General features: G+C 43.1%; 1 protein-coding gene across 1 annotated transcript; it reads right to left on the reverse strand.

Annotated features, from left to right (window-relative positions):
* Positions 1-3,258: 3,258 nt before the first annotated feature.
* LOC135508211 (transmembrane emp24 domain-containing protein 10-like) lies at positions 3,259-6,390 on the reverse strand. The gene is made up of 5 exons (XM_064928250.1): positions 6,134-6,390; positions 5,588-5,704; positions 4,749-4,826; positions 4,001-4,127; positions 3,259-3,819 (listed from the first exon to the last, which is right to left on the reverse strand). The coding sequence occupies exons 1-5, from the start codon at positions 6,311-6,313 to the stop codon at positions 3,698-3,700; spliced, it is 624 nt and encodes a 207-aa protein (XP_064784322.1). The 5' UTR covers positions 6,314-6,390; the 3' UTR covers positions 3,259-3,697.
* Positions 6,391-15,070: the final 8,680 nt, after the last annotated feature.

Here is a 15,070-nt window from a genome sequence, read left to right on the forward strand (position 1 = left end):
TGTTGAATATGCAATTTAAAAAAGAGAGGCCGTCATCAATTAAAATTCCAAGATATTTATGAGGTTACAACCTCAAACTGATCCTAAAAGTTAGGATCACCACTATTTTAAGAATGTGAAATGTCAGAATAATAGTAGAGAGAATTATTTATTTCAGATCACATTCCCAGTGGGTCAGAAGTGTACATACACTCAATTAGTATTTCGTAGTATTGCCTTTAAATTGTTTAACTTGGGTCAAATGTTTCGGGAGTCTTCCACAAGCTTCCTACAATAAGTTGGGTGAATTTTGTCTCATTCCTCCTGACAGAGCTGGTGTAACAGAGTCAGGTCTGTAGGCCTTCTTGCTCGCACATGCTTTTTCAGTTCTGCCCACAAATGTTCTATGGGATTGAGGTCAGGGCTTTGTGATGGCCACTCCAATACCTTGACTTTTTTGTACTTAAGCCATTTTGACACAACTTTGGAAGGATGCTTGGGGTCATTGTCCATTTGGAAGACCCATTTGCAACCAAGCTTTAACTTCCTGACTGATGTCTTGAGATGTTGCTTTAATATATCCACATCATTTTCCATCCTCATGATGCCATCTATTTTATGAAGTGCATCCGTCCCTCCTGCAGCAAAGCACCCCCACAACATGATGCTGCCACCCCCGGGCTTCACGGTTGGGATGGTGTTCTTCGGATTGCAAGCCTCCCCCTTTTCCCTCCAAACACAACAATGGTCATTATGGCCAAACACTTCTATTTTTGTTTCATCAGACCAGAGAACATTTCTCCAAAAAGTACGACCGTAGTCCCCATGTGCAGTTGCAAACTGTAGTCTGGCTTTTTTATGGCAGTTTTGGAGCAGTGGCTTCTTCCTTGCTGAGTGGTCTTTCAGGTTATGTCGATATAGGACTCATTTTACTGTGGATATAGAGACTTTTGTACCTGTTTCCTCCAGCATCTTCACAAAGTCCTTTGCTGTTGTTCTGTGATTTATTTGCACTTTTTGCACCAAAGTACGTTCATCTCTAGGAGACAGAACGTGTCTCCTCCTGAGCGGTATGACAGCTGCGTGGTCCCATGGTGTTTATACTTGTGTACTATTGTTTGTATAGATAAACATGGTACCTTCAAGCATTTGGAAATTGCTCCCAAGGATGAACCAGACTTGTGGAGGTCTACCATTTTTTTTCTGAGGTCTTGGCTGATTTCTTTTGATTTTCCCATGATGTCAAGCAAAGAAGCACTGAGTTTGATGGTATGCCTTGAAATACATCCATAGGTACACCTCCAATTGACTCAAATTATGTCAATTATCCTATCAGAAGCTTCTAAAGCCATGACATCATTTTCAGGAATATTCCAAGCTGTTTAAAGGCACAGTCAACTTAGTGTATGTCAACTTCTGACCCACTGGAATTGTGATACAGTGAATTATAAGTGAAATAATCTGTCTGTAAACAATTGTTGGAAAAATGACTTGTGTCATGCACAAGGTATATGTCCTAACCGACTTGCCAAAACTATAGTTTGTTAGAAATTTGTGGAGTGGTTGAAAATGACTCCAACCTAAGTGTATGTAAACTTCAACTGTATAAAACTTTGATCAACTTGTAATAATAGTTTGTAAACTTGATACAAATACAATGAATGCAATTTTTACCATATTGAAACTGAATATATAAATATTGAATTTGAATATCAAATCAAATTTAAATTGAATTTGAAAACTGAATGCTATATTCATTCAATTCAGTTTCAATTAATGAAATACAAGATCATTTAATGTATTCAATTATTCAATTTGTGCATTACAAATTCCAAAATATTTATTTCAAATTCAATATCCTAATACAAATTTAAAAGTATGGAATTTAAATACAATTTCTGTTAGCATGGAAATAGCTCCATTAATTTGGAGTGAGGGTCTATTTTGGCTCATTATTGGTGGTGTCACAGCTTCTCCTCTGTTGACAATGGATTATGGAATGGTCCTTCCTACAGGTTCTGCCAGCTGTTCTTCAGGGGGCCTGGAGATGCAGTTCTCGCAGACAGGAGATCCCCAGGTGCTGATGGAGAACGTGCCAATGTGTTTCACAGAGAAGGAGAGCAAGGAACTTTGCAATGGGAGGCAGTCCATCATCAAGCCCAAAGTGGAGATGAGAAGTATACCACCTCTCGTAAGCAAAATTATTGTACCCTTCAATATTTCCATAATTTAAATTAGCAACTCATTCCTATTTATTTCCCTCCTTAGTTTTTCTCCTCATGCAACTTCCCACCAGGAGTACCTTCAAGAGCAGATTGAGGTGAGCATGAACAGTCTGTATTCCTGCACTATCTTAAAAAGACAATGGTGTTCCTGCTGCCTTCTTTGAAAGACCAATCAATAGGAAGAATCAATTTCACCAAATAAGTTGTGTATTGATATGAGAGTTAATTCCTCTTGGTCGGTATGTGGTTTATTGATGTTTTTTATTCCCTTGATCTCAGTTATTGTATTCAACTGGCATGGAGGGACATGGCCTCTTAATGTACTTAAAGTCCTCGCCTCCTTTGCATGTCGTGGTGAGTGTCATTCCTCAATCTCATTTCAATTCATTTTTTATTGAGTAGTCATACTTTGTAGAAGTTGCTCATTTGTTCCTTATGGTACAATTACTGTCATGGTCAAGTATAATTGGCGTTAAGTCGCAAACAGTTGCAATCAAATTCAGTGACAGCCTCCGTAGGGAGTGTTGCAGCCTGGTAAGCTCTATCTTCATGCCAGTTGCCCTTCCAGTGTGCCCACGGCCACCCATCCATTGCCCAGATGGTAAACGTACGTCACTTGAATGATCAAGAGGTACCGCAATAGACATACACAGAATAATGATTGGCTAACCTGTTTAACGATGCTGTCACGGCATACTTATGTAAAACAGTACTTTGCTCCATTAAATATTCCTCTTAACAAAAATACCAATGACAGTCTTGTGCCACAATCAGAATTTGCTCTATGCCAAACTTAATTTTACTTGGAAACAATTATTTTTTCACAAGAACAACCCAAACCAAACTTAAGAAAACTGAAAAGAATGTACAAAGCCTGGGAAATATATGGAAATAGATGTCTACATTGTCAAAAAATAAAATATCAATTTAAATATGATTTCTGCCAAGAGATTTCCCTAATTAAATGAGAAATGTATTGTCATTGCTGATCTTTTCACTTTTTTTAATGCCTTTATAGCTACAGAAAAATACAAAATAGACACCCAAAATGAGATCAAAGTGAAAACGTTTTTTTTAATAAAAAACAACCATGTACCTGACATATTGGGGAAATGTTATTTTCACCTAACAATATCTGAATGTTTGAAGGGGAGTTTTTGTGCACTCATTAAACATGTAATGTTTATTTTCATACAGTATTAGTCATTTACTACAACAACAAAAATAGTAACAAGAATATTGAATGAGAAAATATCAGACCAATATGTATCAAAGTACATTTGGTTGTATTTCTAATAAAAACAAATAGTGCCAGAGATGAGGGGCTGGTAAAAAAAAAAACTGAAGCTGAAAAAAGACAAATCATTTTACATTTAAATTGTAAAGGGAGCCCCCCTCCCCCATCCCCAAAAAACCTGTTGTTTCAAAAATTGTACAGCAAACACCATTTCCCAAAAGTCCTCAACATGATGGTCCTCGTTTCATTGATGGGTTTACTCAATCAGCTTCTTCGCCTTGAAGAAACGCCGCAGATAGAAGACCTGCCATGTTGCCAGCCCAATTAGACAGCACATAGAGAAGATACTGAAGTACAGGACACGCGTGTTGGTGGATTCTGCAATGTGAGGGAAAATATATTTAACTGAATAACAGGTGTGAGTTCATATAAACCAAGGTTTTACTCCTTTCACCAGACCAGCCAAAGAAAGATTGTGAATCATATGAAACACTGACCATTTTCTGGTAGAGTGAAAACTTGGACCATAAGTTCTACTTTTCTTTCATACATCACTTACCATTTGTGTCCCTCATTTCTTCTTCACGCTTCTTCATGTAGGCAAAATCATTCACAATGGACTCCGATAAGTCCTCGAGGCGTCTTAGTTCAACTTCTAGGGGCTTCAGCTTCTCAACTTTTGCAATCTGAAAAAGAGCACCATACATAATAAACCCATGATTATGCGCTGGTTGGTTTGAGCATTGAATGCAGATTTTTTTCCCCCACCTTTATTTAACCAGCTGATTGGCTGACAGCTGTGGTATATCAGACCCTATACAAAACATCTATTTTTACTGCTCTAATTACATTGGTAACCAATAACAATAGCAATAAGGCACCTCTGGGGTTGTATCCAGAATAGCCCTTAGCTGTGGTATATTGGCCATATACCACACCTCCTCGTGCCTTATTGCTTATTTCACCACTGGATAAACGTAATCACATTAATAGGGTAGGACATATAATTAGTGTATGACATATGCATTGTGGACTGGATAAAGATCTGTGTGAATATGCAAGGATTTTATGTAGCATGTTTAAGTCTTCATAATGCACAGCAGCTACAATGCTTTCAGAAGTTGACAGTTAACAGAAAGTTAGTATTTCTTAATTTCCAATACAAACAAGAAATGGAGAAAGCTTAGCCATCTTTTTCACCTTGTTTGTATTTTCTAATGTTGAGACCTCATGCTGACTCATGGCAAGCCACAACAAATCTGATCCAGATGGACCTGGAGAAAGGCGGATGGGCAGTTGGCACTTACCTCTTCGTAATTCTTTGCCTCCACACCATGCTTCATGTCTAAATTGACTAGCTGGTCTGGGACCCTTCCAGTACCTAGACCACAGAATGAAAATAATTATTGTACATGGGCCAAACATTCCAGGAAATGCAACCTGCTCTGAGCATTTCATATTATGTATGTAAATTCACCACAGTTATTTTTGTATATGACATGGTACAATTTACAAATCGTACAATATGCCGCTAAATGTATGTTACGAATTCCAATTTGTTGTTGCTAACGTTAGCTAGGTAATTAAGGCAAACGTTTCCTAGCTGGCTAACGATAGCTAGCTGGCTAAAATGAGTTGGGTTAAGGTTAGGTTAAAGGGTTAGCTAGGTAGTTGCAAAGTAGCTAAAAAGTTGTCCCTGTTATACGCCCTCTCATCCACCACCCCTTCCTCCTTTTGTTCTTGTTTTAAATTGCCTTCTGTCTTATGTAACGAACGCAGCATATCATACTAATTTCAGTGTTATGTCCTGTGTGGCTCAGTCGGTAGAGCATGGCGCTTGCAACGCCAAGCGTCGTGGGTTCGATTCCCGCTAGGGCCACCCATATGTAAAAAAAGTAGTGGCCCCAGCTGACTTGTAAGTCGCTTTGGACAAAAGCGTCTGCTAAATGGGATATATTATTATTATTATATTTATGTCTAGTCTATGAGACCAGGCTGGGAAATGACTATTTCCCACTGCCAAATCCGGCCCAGTCTTCAAATTGTGTTTAATCATATATACTCCAAGCTTTTAACTGAAACAACCCAGGTCCATTGATACATTAGACCACATTGTGACACATCTGGTTAAAAACACACTCACCTAGGGGGATTTGCTTTCGAAGCAAACCTCAAACATATCATAGTCCTCTGTTGTAAAGGCAAATTTTCCCTTTGAAGCATCCTCCTTGGAGTACAAGGTGTGACCTGATGAATCTGTGATCTGAAATGGAAAAATAATTAAACGTGGTAGGTACATTGCACATGTTTGACCAAGATAGACATGCATGAATCAAAGTCAACTAGCTAACGCGTTTACATTTTTAAACCCTCGCTACATCATGTTTAATACTTGCATCTAGATATTGATGGTTATTGAAGTCCTTTGCAATATTCAGTTAAACCAAGCTGACAGCATTTTATTTGGCTAGCTAGCTAACTAACTAACTACATTAGCCAGTGGCTGTTCTATACTGGTTAGCCGTACCGGTTAGCAGACCTGCCCAATGAAGATTTAACTATTGGCATTGTTTGATACTAGCTAGGTGGTGTAAGTTACATATTCGAGGCGTCCATGTCAAAAAGTTACGCTAACACTGATTTGATACAGTCTAGCTAACGTTAGCAAGCTAGCTAGCGTTATACGTGTTACCTTGAGATTGGTTTTCGCATTTGGTTGGTCGCTAACTTCGTATTCGCCTGTAACCAGCACGTCTTTGTGGATCTCTTCCCGCAAACATTTTCTAAGATTCACCGGTAAATAGAACGTAATAGAAAAGGTCGAATCAAAAATCACAGAAACAAGTATTAGTAATATACAAAATCTAGACATGCTGTAGCTGGCTCTGTACGCTTCAGTCAGTCACCCCCAAACTAGCTCGATACTAAATGATGCAAAAAAACAAACACGAAATGATGCTCAGTTCCGGGTTAAGTCACGTGATCGCATCGCCCCGCAGCCTTTTTTTACCAGCGCAATGTGCGCAACATCGTCAACATGATCAAAAAACCGTCATACTGTTGCTGCTTTGTACCCATTGTATTTTCAGTTACTTGACTTGCACCGTTTTCTAGTAATAACTACGAAATAAATGCAAATACTAATAATGTTATTTAATGGTTAATTACTGGTAGATCGAGCAGAGCTCGGCACCGGGCGCCTGCACCAAAACATTTGGAATGGTGACATTTGCGAGATTGGTTTTTATATTGCTCATTTGCACGTCACGTCAATGATATCATGTCACCGTGTGGGACTGTGGGTCAATGAACCTTTTCGGAGTGGGCACCCTGATTCTAGTTTGTGAGCTAGGCAGGCTACTGCCTGGGAAGGTCTCCCACTCAAGTAAAAGATGGGGGTGGGGGTGGGTTGACCTCAGGTCTCCCCACTGGAAGCCCGAGATAGTGGGAGCGGGGAAGCTATCAAATAGGGCACCTCTTAACTTTGTACAGTACTAATGCAATTAGTAAAATCAGTCACACTACGAAATGCTACCAAATAAACCACAATGCATTCATAATACTGAGAATATATAGTTTCCTCCTGGCTACCCCAACACTGGCCAACGGCTCCGCACCCCCCGCAGCTACTTCCCCAAGCCTCCCCAGCTTCTCCTTCACCAAATCCAGATAGCAGATGTTCTGAAAGAGCTGCAAAACCTGGACCCATACAAATCAGCTGGGCGAGACAATCTGGACACCCTCTTTCTAAAATTATCCGCCGCCGTTTTTGCAACCCCTATTACCCCTAGTCTGTTCAACCTCTCTTTCGTATCGTCCGAGATTCCTAAAGATTGGAAAGCTGCCTCGGTCATCCCCTCTTCAAAGGGGGTGACACTCTAGACCCAAACTGTTACAGACCTATATCCATCCAGCCTTGCCTTTTTAAAGCCTTCGAAAGCCAAGTTAATAAACAGATCACTGACCATTTTCTCCGCTGTGCAATCCGGTTTCCGAGCTGTCTGTCAATCACCGTATTCTTATTGGCAGACTCAACAACCTTGGTTTCTCAAATGACTGCCTCGCCTGGTTCATCAACTACTACTCAGAAAGAGTTCAGTGTCAAATCGGAGGGCCGGTTATCCGGACCTCTGGCAGTCTATATGGGGGTACCACAGGGTTCAGTTCTCGGGCAGACTCTTTTATCTGTTATATATCAATAATGTTGCTCTTGCTGCGGGTGATTCCTTGATCCATCTCTACGCAGACGATTCCATTCTGTATACATCTGGCCCTTCTTTGGACCCTGTGTTAACAAACCTCCAAACGATCTTCAATGCCATACAACACTCCTTCCGTGGCCTCCAACTGCTCTTAAACGCTATTAAATCTAAATGCATGCTCTTCAACCGATTGCTGCCCGCACCCGCTCACCCGACGAGCATCACTACTCTGGACGGTTCCGAACTAGAACATGTGGACAACTATAAATACCTAGCTGTCTGGTTAGACTGGCTAGACTGTAAACTCCCCTTCCAGACTCATATTAAGCATCTCCAATCCAAAATTAAACCTAGAATCGGCTTCCTATTTCGCAACAAAGCCTCCTTCACTCACGCTGCCAAAAATACCCTCGTAAAACTGACTATCTTACCGATCCTCGACTTCGGCGATGTAATTTACAAAATAGCCTCCAACACTCTACTCAGCAAACTAGATGCATTCTATTACAGTGCCATCCGTTTTGTCACCAAAGCCCGATATACCGCCAACCACTGCGACCTGTATGCTCTTGTCAGCTGGCCCTCGCTACATATTCGTCGCCTGTTCTCTCCTCTCTGCACAGACCATACAAACGCTCCACACCGCGTGGCCGCGGCCACCCTAATCTGGTGGTCCCAGCGCGCACGACCCACGTGGAGTTCCAGGTCTCCGGTAGCCTCTGGAACTGCCGATCTGCGACCAACAAGGCAGAGTTCATCTCAGCCTATGCCTCCCTCCAGTCCCTCGACTTCTTGGCACTGACGGAAACATGGATCACCACAGATAACACTGCTACTCCTACTGCTCTCTCTTCGTCCGCCCACGTGTTCTCGCACACCCCGAGAGCTTCTGGTCAGCGGGGTGGTGGCACCGGGATCCTCATCTCTCCCAAGTGGTCATTCTCTCTCTCTCCCCTTACCCATCTGTCTATCGCCTCCTTTGAATTCCATGCTGTCACAGTTACCAGCCCTTTCAAGCTTAACATCCTTATCATTTATCGCCCTCCAGGTTCCCTCGGAGAGTTCATCAATGAGCTTGATGCCTTGATAAGCTCCTTTCCTGAGGACGGCTCACCTCTCACAGTCCTGGGCGACTTTAACCTCCCCACGTCTACCTTTGACTCATTCCTCTCTGCCTCCTTCTTTCCACTCCTCTCCTCTTTTGACCTCACCCTCTCACCTTCCCCCCTACTCACAAGGCAGGCAATACGCTCAACCTCATCTTTACTAGATGCTGTTCTTCCACTAACCTCATTGCAACTCCCCTCCAAGTCTCCGACCACTACCTTGTATCCTTTTCCCTCTCGCTCTCATCCAACACTTCCCACACTGCCCCTACTCGGATGGTATCGCGCCGTCCCAACCTTCGCTCTCTCTCCCCCCCGCGCTACTCTCTCCTCTTCCATCCTATCATCTCTTCCCTCTGCTCATACCTTCTCCAACCTATCTCCTGATTCTGCCTCCTCAACCCTCCTCTCTTCCCTTTCTGCATCCTTTGACTCTCTATGTCCCCTATCCTCCAGGCCGGCTCGGTCCTCCCCTCCCGCTCCGTGGCTCGATGACTCACTGCGAGCTCACAGAACAGAGCTCCGGGCAGCCGAGCGGAAATGGAGGAAAACTCGCCTCCCTGCGGACCTGGCATCCTTTCACTCCCTCCTCTCTACATTTTCCTCCTCTGTCTCTGCTGCTAAAGCCACTTTCTACCACTCTAAATTCCAAGCATCTGCCTCTAACCCTAGGAAGCTCTTTGCCACCTTCTCCTCCCTCCTGAATCCTCCCCCCTCCCCCCTCCTCCCTCTCTGCAGATGACTTCGTCAACCATTTTGAAAAGAAGGTCGACGACATCCGATCCTCGTTTGCTAAGTCAAACGACACCGCTGGTTCTGCTCACACTGCCCTACCCTGTGCTCTGACCTCTTTCTCCCCTCATCTCGCTTCTTGTGACGGCCGGCCGCCCAACAACCTGCCCGCTTGACCCTATCCCCTCCTCTCTTCTCCAGACCATTTCCGGAGACCTTCTCCCTTACCTCACCTCGCTCATCAACTCATCCCTGACCGCTGGCTACGTCCCTTCCGTCTTCAAGAGAGCGAGAGTTGCACCCCTTCTGAAAAAACCTACACTCGATCCCTCCGATGTCAACAACTACAGACCAGTATCCCTTCTTTCTTTTCTCTCCAAAACTCTTGAACGTGCCGTCCTTGGCCAGCTCTCCCGCTATCTCTCTCAGAATGACCTTCTTGATCCAAATCAGTCAGGTTTCAAGACTAGTCATTCAACTGAGACTGCTCTTCTCTGTATCACGGAGGCGCTCCGCACTGCTAAAGCTAACTCTCTCTCCTCTGCTCTCATCCTTCTAGACCTATCGGCTGCCTTCGATACTGTGAACCATCAGATCCTCCTCTCCACCCTCTCCGAGTTGGGCATCTCCGGCGCGGCCCACGCTTGGATTGCGTCCTACCTGACAGGTCGCTCCTACCAGGTGGCGTGGCGAGAATCTGTCTCCTCGCCACGTGCTCTCACCACTGGTGTCCCCCAGGGCTCTGTTCTAGGCCCTCTCCTATTCTCGCTATACACCAAGTCACTTGGCTCTGTCATAACCTCACATGGTCTCTCCTATCATTGCTATGCAGACGACACACAATTAATCTTCTCCTTTCCCCCTTCTGATGACCAGGTGGCGAATCGCATCTCTGCATGTCTGGCAGACATATCAGTGTGGATGACGGATCACCACCTCAAGCTGAACCTTGGCAAGACGGAGCTGCTCTTCCTCCCGGGGAAGGACTGCCCGTTCCATGATCTCGCCATCACGGTTGACAACTCCATTGTGTCCTCCTCCCAGAGCGCTAAGAACCTTGGCGTGATCCTGGACAACACCCTGTCGTTCTCAACCAACATCATGGCGGTGGCCCGTTCCTGTAGGTTCATGCTCTACAACATCCGCAGAGTACGACCCTGCCTCACACAGGAAGCGGCGCAGGTCCTAATCCAGGCACTTGTCATCTCCCGTCTGGATTACTGCAACTCGCTGTTGGCTGGGCTCCCTGCCTGTGCCATTAAACCCCTACAACTCATCCAGAACGCCGCAGCCCGTCTGGTGTTCAACCTTCCCAAGTTCTCTCACGTCACCCCGCTCCTCCGCTCTCTCCACTGGCTTCCAGTTGAAGCTCGCATCCGCTACAAGACCATGGTGCTTGCCTACGGAGCTGTGAGGGGAACGGCACCGCAGTACCTCCAGGCTCTGATCAGGCCCTACACCCAAACAAGGGCACTGCGTTCATCCACCTCTGGCCTGCTCGCCTCCCTACCACTGAGGAAGTACAGTTCCCGCTCAGCCCAGTCAAAACTGTTCGCTGCTCTGGCCCCCAATGGTGGAACAAACTCCCTCACGACGCCAGGACAGCGGAGTCAATCACCACCTTCCGGAGACACCTGAAACCCCACCTCTTCAAGGAATACCTAGGATAGGATAAGTAATCCTTCTCACCCCCCCTTAATGATTTAGATGCACTATTGTAAAGTGGCTGTTCCACTGGATGTCAGAAGGTGAATTCACCAATTTGTAAGTCGCTCTGGATAAGAGCGTCTGCTAAATGACTTAAATGTAATGTAAATGCAGACCCACTGGCTCCAGGTCACCTATAAGTCTATGCTAGGTAAAGCTCCGCCTTATCTCAGCTCACTGGTCACCATAACAACACCCACCGCAGCTTACCGACAGATGCAGCTGTACACAGCCCATCTGGAAAAATAGCCCATCCAATTACATACCTCATCCCCATATTGTTTTTATTTACTTTTTATTTTGCTCTTTTGCACACCAGTATTTCTACTTGCACATCATCATCTGCACATTTTTCACTCCAATGTTAATTTGCTAAATTGTAATTACTTCGCTACTATGGCCTATTTATTGCCTTACCTCCCTAATCTTACCTCATTTGCACACACTGTGTATATTTATTTCTATTGTGCTATTGACTATAAGTTTGTCTATGTCATGTGTAACTCTGTGTTGTTGTTTTTGTCGCACTGCTTTGCTTTATCTTTTCCAGGTGTAACGGCCATTGGTGGTGAAAGAAGGTGAGGACCAATGCGCAGCGTGGTAAGTGTCCATCTTTTTAATAAAGTAAATGAACACTGAACAAAAACAACAAAGTGAACGAATGAAACAGTTCTGTCTGGTACAGATACAAACACTCAACAGAAAACAATCACCCACAATTCAAGGGTGAAAACAGGCTACCGAAGTATGGTTCTCAATCAGGGACAACGATTGACAGCTGCCTCTGATTGAGAACCATACCAGGCCAAGCACAGAAATCCCAAATCATAGAAAAAAGAACACAGACTGCCCATCCCAACTCACGCCCTGACCATACTAAAACAAAGACAAAACAAAGGTTACTATGGTCAGAACGTGACACCAGGTCGCAGTTGTAAATGAGAACTTGTTCTCAACTGGCCTACGTAGTTAAATAAAGGTGAAATATATATATATTTTTTAAATAGCCTATGTTGCTATGTTGCTTGCTATGCTATTCCGTTTTCTGTTTAACTAGCTTACATAACATTTGGTATAATTTCACACAGTTTCATCATGATGATGTGTGTAGCCTGCAGCAAAAAGATTATAACCTACATAGCACATTATTGATTTGGTTAACTTTCATTGATGTGACATCATAAAGTTTTCTTTGATTTTATTGACTAGGTCCTGAGCTCAGTAAGATGAATTTCCAATGCTGTAGGCTAACTTAAAATACGTCTATATTATGCTGATAGTTTGTATCTTTTGTGATATATTGAGTCTTTTGGTGTGTCTTTTGCCTTGAATTAGCCAAAAAGGTTGTATGTTCCGTTTGGTTACTATTCTGAAAGTTTGATAAATTGTGCATAATGACATGTATATTTAATTGTGCAACAAATGTATTTAGGGTGTCAGACTCGTGTACTGTATTTCAATACAAATTCAGGGGAACTTCTGAAATATTTTCGCGCACCCTCTGGCAATGGCCAGCATGAGGAGCCATGTACCTCCTCAGTCACACAGGCTGTGTGAAATGATCTCGGAGCCTCAGGTGGAGAAGCCATCCACCTCCTCAGCCACACAGGTGTCTTCACAAATGTTGTCTGAGCCTGAGGATGAGGATGAAGAACCATTTGCTTCTTCAGGCGTGTTTGTGCGCACACACACGGGTGTGTGTGTGTGTATGGGTACACGCACGTGTTCATGTGTGCATCCTTGCATAACATAAACAAAATAACTCATTTTCCTTTTGCAAAGTTTTAAGTTTCCATATTGTAGGTAGCAATGATGATTTTATTATTACTGGGTATGTACAGTTGAAGTCGGAAGTTTACATACACCTTAGCCAAATACATTTCAACTCAGTTTTTCACAATTCCTGACATTTAATCCTAGTAAAAATTCACGGTCTTAGGTCAGTTAGGATCACCACTTTATTTTAAGAATGTGAAATGTCAGAATAATAGTAGAGATAATTATTTATTTCAGATTTTATTTCTTTCATCACATTCCCAGTGGGTCACATACATACACTCAATTAGTATTTGGAAGCATTGCCTTTAAATTGTTTAACTTGGGTCAAACGTTTTGGGGAGCCTTCCACAAGCTTCCCACAATAAATTGGGTGAATTTTGTCTCATTCCTCCTGACAGAGCTGGTGTAACTGAGTCAGGTTTGTAGGCCTCCTTGCTCGCACATGCGCTTTTTCAGTTCTGCCCACAAATTTTCTATAGGATTGAGGTCAGGGATTTGTGATTGCCACTCCAATACCTTGACTTTGTTGTCCTTAAGCCATTATGCCACAACTTTGGAAGGATGCTTGGGGTCATTGTCCATTTGGAAGACCCATTTGCTACCAAGCTTTAACTTCCTGACTGATGTCTTGAGATGTTACTTCAATATATCCACATACATTTCCTCCCTCAAGATGCCATGGCTTCCCTCAAGGAGCAGTGGCTTCTTCCTTGCTGAGCGTCCTTTCAGGTTATGTCGATATAGGACTCGTTTTACTGTGGATATAGATACTTTTGTACCTGTTTCCTCCAGCATCTTCACAAGGTCCTTTGCTGTTGTTCTGGGATTGATTTACACTTTTCACACTAAAGTACGCTCATCTCTAGGAGACAGAACGCGTCTCCTTCCTGAGCGGTATTACGGCTGCGTGTTCCCATGTTGTTTATACTTGCGTACTATTGTTTGTACAGATGGACGTGGTACCTTCAGGTGTTTGGAAATTGCTCCCAAGGATGAACCAGATTTGTGGAGGTCTACCATTTTTTTCTGTGGTCTTGGCTGATTTATTTTTTATTTTCCCATCAAACTTTCCCATGAGACTGAGTTTGAAGGTATGCTTTGAAATACATCCACAGGTACACCTCCAATTGACTCAAATGATGTCAATTAGCCCATCAGAAGCTTCTAAAGCCATGACATAATTTTCTGGAATTTTCCAAGCTGTTTAAAGGCACAGTCAACTTTGTGTATGTAAACTTCTGACCCACTGGAATTGGGATACAGTGAATTATAAGTGAAATAATCTGTCTGTAAACAATTGTTGGAAAAATGACTTGTGTCATGCACAAAGTAGATGTCCTAACTGACTTGCCAAAACTATTGTATGTTAACAAGAATTTTGTGGAGTGGTTGAAAAACAAGTTTAAAGACTCCAACCTGTGTATGTAAACTTCTGACTTCAAATGTATGTGGGATGTTCCACCAATATAAATGCTGTGAATGCCCATGTGCTCTCCATTAGAAATGCCTGTAGCAGCATCCCCACCAATCCTGCTGCTGAAGATGAACCACTGTCTATAGACCCCGCTGACAGAATTCAGACACAACTAGCTTGCAGAGGACAACGTGAGGTACCACCTAACTTTGTTTTCCCAAGGAATGAGACTGATGGAAGAAGTTGCCACCACCAGGATTTCAGGAAGCCCTACTGGAGTGGTGAAAATCTCCCTAGAAGTTGGTTGGTGTATTCTGAAAGAAACAACAGCTTCTTCTGTTTCTGCTGAAAACTATTTTCTAAGAAGAACATTTATTTAGCAAACTCAGGACTGGAAACATGCAAGTTATTTGCTGACTTCACACGACAGCAGTCCAGAACACCAAAACTGCATGACAACATGGAAAGAACAGGCAATGAGGATCTAAAAAGAGGAAACCATTGATAAGCACAAGATGGCACTTATGGAAGCTGAGAGGATAAGATGGAGAGAGGTGTTGACACGTCTGACTGCTATTGTGCAATCTCTGGCAATTAGAAATCTGGAATTAAGGGGACACACAGAAACACTGTACTCTCCATCAAATGGAAATTTCCTCAAAGAGGTTGAACTGATGGCACAATTTGAT

Source organism: Oncorhynchus masou, chromosome 21 (genome assembly GCF_036934945.1).
Source record: "Oncorhynchus masou masou isolate Uvic2021 chromosome 21, UVic_Omas_1.1, whole genome shotgun sequence".
Taxonomy (NCBI): Eukaryota; Metazoa; Chordata; class Actinopteri; order Salmoniformes; family Salmonidae; genus Oncorhynchus; species Oncorhynchus masou.